At 37.8% G+C, this 7500-nt stretch overlaps 1 protein-coding gene across 1 annotated transcript in view; it reads left to right on the top strand.

Annotated features, from left to right (window-relative positions):
• Positions 1–7500, top strand: part of PAPPA2 (pappalysin 2) — a 2663723-nt gene that overhangs the window by 1572084 nt on the left and 1084139 nt on the right. The window contains exon 11 of the mRNA XM_044085971.1: positions 1613–1744. Within this exon, the coding sequence (XP_043941906.1) occupies positions 1613–1744 (132 nt within the window). The remainder of the gene's footprint in view (positions 1–1612; positions 1745–7500) is intronic.

The following is a 7500-nucleotide window of genomic DNA, read 5'->3' on the forward strand; positions in this document are numbered from 1 at the left end:
CATTCCCTAGCATTATCACTACCCAGATAGCAATTGATCTCATTTTTAGCTTGGGTTTACTGACAATGGTCTTTTTATGGTAGGAGATAAATATTCAGTATTTTGTGATGCACTCTTATGAGGCATTCAGTGTTTTGTAATTCAATGACGGAATCTTTTTTCTTCTACATTTAGTGATTCTGCTTTTTGAGTTTTCTACCTTTCATGATGTAACTGTATATATATATATATATATATATATATATATATATATATATAGAGAGAGAGAGAGAGAGGGGTGGTGAGAGAGAATGTCAATTAGTTTTATGACAATAAACTGATAAACCTTAAAACAGTCCTGGCTCCTAAATGTCTCTTCCAACAAAAAACAAAAAACAAATCCAATAGCATAAAAATGGAAAGAGGCCACCATGAAGGATTCACTGTTTATTAGAGAGAAAATAACATAAAAGATGAGCGCTTTCGCATGCACTATTGCATGCTTCTTCAGATCTACAGATCTACCAGTAGATCTACTAGTTTTATGACAATCCAAAAATCTAAAAAAACCTTATGAGCAGCATATTACGTATAATGAATTTCGAAAAGTGGTAAATGTGATTAGGTATGAATGTTTTCATGAAATGCCAACACTCAGAACAATGCTTGGTGGAAGTTTGGATTGTAATTTATAACCTGCAAGGACTGAACAATAAAGGAACATTGCTTGACTTGAACTTTCTCCAGAATCCTTCTTTTGCCAGGGACCACCTTGCATGTCCAGAGCTCAACTAACCAGGGCTCTTACATTTTATGTGTTTTACATGTTTTATGTGGTTCTGTTATGTACTGATGCATTTAAGTCTTACTGTTTTTAACTCTTACTCCACAGGCAAGAACCAGACTTTCTAAGGGCTACCAAGGTCCTTTTTAGGACCCACTGAGACTTCACCACAGACCCCAGCCTTGTTCAATAAGGGGGCACAAAAGTCCTTTTTAGGACTAAATCGGACCCATCAGGACTGCAAAGGTCCTTATTAGGACCCACTAAATCCTCACCACAAAGCCCAGCCTTTATCAACAAAGGGGCACACCAGTCCTTTTAAGGACTAACGGACAATAAGGTAGGGACCACCTTCACCGCCCAATCCTGACAGGAACTACAAAGGTCTTTATTAGGACCAACAAGGGATCTTTAGAGCAAAAAAAGTCCTTGTGAGGACTCAAAGGGTCCTTCTCAGGTCCACCATTCCACAAAGGCTCTTCTTAGAGCCAAAAAAGCCCTCTCAAGGGCTAAAACAGGCCTCTTTAGGGCTAACAAGAGTCCTCTTCAGGACTACCACTGGTCCCCCACAGCACCACCTCCTCAAAGAACAGCTGAGTCCCTTTCAGGACTTAGACGTGGACCTCTGGGAGATAAAGACGACTCCATTTAGAGTGTTCTTCCTTCTTAAAAAGGTCTAACTTAGAATTTATGTTTTCAATGCACACATTTTAGGCAAAACAGCCATCCTCTTCTCTAACTTTCATCATTATTGCAAATGGCCTTATTAAAGTTTTTTCTCTGGTTAAGATACAGATGATTATTTCATTTCAATCTGATTTTTTTTTCTTTTATTATTTTGTTTTACAGATATGTAAAAAGAAATCAGTGGAATGGCATACTGGAGTTTCCCATCATGCTTGGTTTCCATGCACAGCTCATTCTCACTTCCAGCTAAATAGAGGTATCACCTGGGACAATCAGGAAAACACCTGGCTGAAGGTATATTATAGCTTGGCATCGTACATGAAAGTTAGAAGTTCAGAGTGAAAAAGGATTATGGACACTGGACAGCAATGCAGATGTTTTTGCATCTGGCTTTTAAGGTTGATTTAATGAAGAAATATTACCTAACTCACTTAGGTATACATCACACAATAAATCTGCAAATCTTCAAATATAAATCACTTGAATTTTTCTCCTTTTTTCTTACATATTTATTATTTTCCAAATGCTTCACACTTTGTTTTCTTTTCCTGACCTCTTTTTGTTCTTGTTTTCTAGTCTTTTGTTTATCCCCACCTTACTACTACTTTCTACTTTCCTTTTACTAAATAATATACTTCTTATTATATCATAAATGTTATTGCCTTTCTATCCTTGCAGTATTTTGTCTCTGTTCTAACACTCTGAATATCTCCTTAATTCCTAACTACAGAAGCATAGCCATGGTGAGTTGAAGGGGACAAATGTCTTGAATGTAGTGAGTCAGGGGGGTGATCTGAAGACCTGTTTTGCTTTATTTATTTATTTAGTTATTTATTTTAATTCAACAAAGATGAGTGCTTTAGCCCTAAATATTTCCTAAAGATGCAAACTATATATGGTCCACTGCTCTAGTCACTGTCTTTGAATGAGATCTGTTTAAGTACACTTGAATAAAAGCATTTGCTGTAATTTACATAGTGTGTTATATGGAAAATAGAAAACTATGTATTGTTGTTACTGCAATATATAACTTAGATCTGATGATGATCTGACAAGGGTGAAATCACTTATTTCTTGCTTGTAATTTAAACAAGCAAATAATACCAACTTGAATCATGTTTTCTTATTTTTAATAAAAGTCCAAACTGATCTGTGATTTGGATTTCAAATAATAAGTCCTGACAATGTTCTAGTTTAGTAATTTGTATGCTGATATCAAGAGTACTTGATCCCACACAGCTAGTTTTCCCTTTTTGCATCTATATATATATATATATATATATATATATATATATATATATATTTATAAATTTTTATTTATCCTTTCTTAAACTGGTTAGTTCCACCCAAGGTGGTAGTTATTTACTAGGAGAAATTTGGCCAGGGCATTGGGGAACTTACCCTATTCTTTTTGATAGGTACAATGTCCTTGCCATGGCACATATAGATAGAAATATGCATATATCTATATCTTTCTACAGCTATCTATCCATCTATCTATCTATCTATCTATCTATCTATCTATCTATCTATCTATCTATCTATCTATCTATCTATCTATCTATCTATCTATCTATCTCAAGCAGGAGTTACTTAAGCTTCCTGTCTGTGTAGCATAGACAGCTAAGGCTTTCTGCATTTAAATACTGTGTAATTTTAAGAAAGTCTTTTCAACAGACAGTGTTCCAGGGTCACACCTTGAAAAGAGACAATTCTTGTATATAGTGCATTAAGCTGATTAACAAATATATAAAAAATATCTATCAGAAATAGCACATACATCTTAAATATACTCTCCACCAACTAGTTTTAGCAATGCACATAATGCCACTATAGCAGAGAGGCATCATATCTGACAACAGCAGCTAGGAATCGACACAAAGCCAGTTAATTGGCTGGTTTGCTTACAGTTAAGCTTGGAATGATTGACATACACTTGGTTTATCCTGCAGTTTTGATCACATATAAACTAACACATCTTAAAATAATACAGAGAAACCCAAGTGTAACTGTTTTCCTGGGTGAATTTCTGATGCGACCTCCTTCTCCCCTGCTTTCATTTCTCCCCCTTCTCCTCCTCATCACTGTTTTTTTTGTGCACTCCACAGTGAGATACCAGCAAGAATTGGAAGGACTTTTCAGCAGTTGAGAGTTAACTGTTAGCAGTAGTTCTTCCATATTTTTCCATGTGGATCATATCTCTGTACTTTATTTCCCCTTCTATTTTAGGTATGTAAGATTACTCACACTTTTGCAATACTGCAGCAAGAATGTTCTAGCTAGAGTTGGCTGCTGTCCAACTTTTGCATCCTGTGCTGACAAGAGTGAGTATGTGTAGCATCCTCACATCTGACCAAAACAATAATGTTAAAAATGATGCTTTCTGGCTTTTGGAATCACAGACCTCTTAGGCCTCATAGGTAATATGTCTGTAGCCTCCATGTTTCATCTAATGCTCTTACACAGCAAAACTGTGAATATACATGATCTTTTTCTCTTACTGTAGATTTCCACAAGAAATGGATGCCTCGATAAAAACTACATGCACAGAAATAGAGAAAAGGGAGGTGGAGAAGAAAACATGAAACGCTCCTTGCAAACCAAAAATCCGTTTCATATTAAGTATTAGAAAAGCAGACACCACTTACTATAATAGATATTTCCCTTTGCTGTATATTTTGCTAATAGTAAGGGATAATAAAACCATTACAATATTTAGAAGTCACATTCAGACCTCAGTGTGGCTATATCTGGAATAAGTGCAGCAATGTAACCAAGCTTTCATTAAAAAAAAAGATTTTGTTCTAGACTAAGTAGTCACAGTCCAAAGAAAAACAGTAATAACAATGTTCTGCTACTTATAAAACAGACCCAAGAAAAAGTGCAATTTTGTAAGATGAACTTACCATAACAGTAGATGTTCAAATGATCACTGCTGTAGTAGCCTTCGCTATATGGTTTATATCCTGCCGAAGATATAACAGGTGGCCATCTTCCAAAGCTTCCATGTGCCCAAACTGTCAAGCAGCTTGAGCTAAGCCAAATAAAAGGCAAGTCTGGACATGAAGCTCTGCAGAGCATTCCTGGTAACAGAGAGAGGAAGGCTGAGTCCAGAAAGGGCAAGGCTAGGAATAACAAAATATAAATGTCCACACCCTGGCAGAAAAAAACACACCAAAATACAAAGGGAATGGAGGGAGGGAGCAGCTACTGTAGAAGTGATCATTCAAATTGAGGTAATAACTGGAGCTAGACACTTTGGAACACTGTTGGTGCAGTGAATAGCCCAACGTGCAAAGCAGAGAACTGATAATGTGATCCATACACACAATACCTTAGGAAAAGCCTGAAGTTTGTATGAATAGGAATGTGATGGTAACCACCTCTTAAGTCTAGTATTACCAAGAAACTTGAAAGATGAAGAAGAGGCAAGAGGTTGTGAAGTGACATCATTCTGAACTTGGGCACTAATACAAACAGGATTAAGAAACAAAAATCCAAAACTGGTCTCCAACCATTTTCTTTCTTTGGGACTAGGAACATCCTTAAATAAAACTCCTTCCCCGCCTGAGAAGGATGAACTGGTTTGATCACTCCTTGGGACAGCATGTGATGAAGAACAGATGGAAACAAAGCAATCTGTTCTGCAGGATGATGAATGCCGCCCCCCCCCCCCCCCGAAAAGGAGGAATTTCCTCCACTGCCATTTGTAACCCTGATGAATGATTTTCAGAACCCATTTGTCAGAAGCAATCAGTTGCCAAATAGAAAAATGAAGATTCAGTTTTTCTGGAAGAGAAACAGAGCCGGGGGTGGGGGGGGTCACAAGGTCTCTTGAATAGTCATCCAGACTTGTTGGAGTATCCTTGGTTTTTGGAGATTTGACACTTTCTTTTGGAACTCTTTGCCACGTCTTCTTAAACAGTTGTTTATCTAAATTATTTTGCGATTGTTTATTTTGTTGTTTTGCTGAGACTGGATGAGGAGAAGTTGGAAAATGAGGGCTGAAAAATCTAAGAGATTTCCTGAATCAGCTTGCCCCTTTCATTACACTTTTTGATCACCTTTGCAGCAGAGGGGCCACACACTAAATCTCTATCCAAGGGAGAATTTCAAATCTCATTTTTAACATCACCTGGAAGGTTCTGAGAATGCAGCCAAGCAAACCTCATTAAAACCATGCCAGTGGCCATAGCCCTTGAAGAAGTATCAACAGGATTCTACACACACACTGCAAATAGTTAGTAGTGACCTGTGCAACAGAAGAATCAAAGTTATTTAAAGCAGATTTTTCTTCACAAGAAAAAATTGTATATAAAACATTCCTAATACTTTCAGAATATGCCAGAATAAACTTTAGCATATGAGCCTGACAATTTAAAATTTTAAAATTTAAATTTGCAGAAGTATAAATTTTTTCTCATACCTATCAATAATTTTGGGTCTATATCACCACATCAAATGGTGATAAGTTTGAACCTAAAAGTCTGAAAACCCTAAGCAGCGAACTCATGGAACAGCGATTTTTTTCCCAAGGAAAAAAATCACTGCTCCGTGAAAAAAAATCACAAACTTAAAACAAACTAAAGTGGGGGGCTCCACCCCCACACCCCCCAATGCAGGGGGCTGTGCCCCCCACACCACCCCTACTTAAATATACCAACTTCGAGATTGCACTACAGTGGAGGAAATAGCAAAGCCCCGAAGATGGCCCACAGATTTTTTTTCCCTGGGAAAAAAATCGATGTTCCGTAACTTCATGGTTTATGGCTTTCGGACTTTTTGGTTCAAACAAAGGGCATTTGAACTTATCACCATTCGATGTGGTGATATAGACCCAATAATTTTCCCATCTTTATTAGAAAGAGTATGATTAGAGTTAACTAAGTGATTAGCAGCAGATGAGTCAACTATGGCTATAGCTGTTGGGTCAGGTTTGGAAATAGTGTATGAAAGTGTAAAAGACTGAGGAACTGTATATATCCTAAAGAATACCAAAAAGTTCTAAACTTGTAACCACAAACTGGAACCATAGAAGTTCTGAAAAAGTCCCATATTTCATGAGAAGAAAGCGCTTAACTTGAAGTTTTATTTGCAACTTGTTTTTATTACAATTTCGTATTGTGAATAAATTGGATTCAACTACTGCAGTGGTTTAGTTTGTGGTTACAATTGTATTCATCCTGTCTGCCTTTTTAGGGACTATCAGGAAAATTGCAGGCAGTAAGACACACATCCTATAAACCAGACAAGACAGGAGAAATGGGTGTAGGTTCTGGAAAATCCTTCTGTAACAATTCATAGTATTTTTGGAGGGATTGAGAAATCTCAGTGTTCTCTCACTGAAAACACTGGGACATTCTAGCAACAATCTCAGATAAAGAGAAACCCCCAGAGGGAGAACACAGAGAGAGAGAGAGAGCTCTCCTCTGAGTTTGAATCAGAAATATGAGGACAAACCCTGAATCTGTACCTTGATCTTCCTGTTTAAATATAGAATTGTGAATCTCTTCAGAAATGGAGGCAACCCTCCTTCTTTTACAGGAAACTAGTCTACAAGAAGGATCTTCTTTTCTTCTTCTACTTTCAGCTTTTCCCGGTTAGGGGTCGCCACAGCGGATCATCTGTCCGCTCATGATTGGCAGTGGAGTTTTCCAGTGTCGAGTTGCCAGCTCGGCGCCCAACCTTCCACAGAAGGCACACACATGCACACACTCACACCTAGGGCCAATTTAGAGTGTCCAATCCACCTACTGCATGTCTTTGGGATGTGGGAGGAAACCGGAGCACCCGGAGGAAACCCACACGACCACAGGGAGGACATGCAGACACCGCACAGAAGCCACCCTAGCCGAGAATCGAACCTGAGAACCTCTTGCTGTGAGGTGGCAATGCTAACCACTGAAGGATCAAGAGCCTAAATCACACCCTGAATCAATCCCAGTAAACTATTTCTATCCAAAAAAATTGAGGATGATTAAATACATGCTTGGTTTTCTATTTCTTTTTGACAAGAAACATGGGGCCAGTATTGTTACTAATGTAGAAGC

This window comes from Protopterus annectens, chromosome 10.part0 (genome assembly GCF_019279795.1).
Source record: "Protopterus annectens isolate FY-2018-M chromosome 10.part0, PAN1.0, whole genome shotgun sequence".
NCBI lineage: Eukaryota > Metazoa > Chordata > Ceratodontiformes > Protopteridae > Protopterus > Protopterus annectens.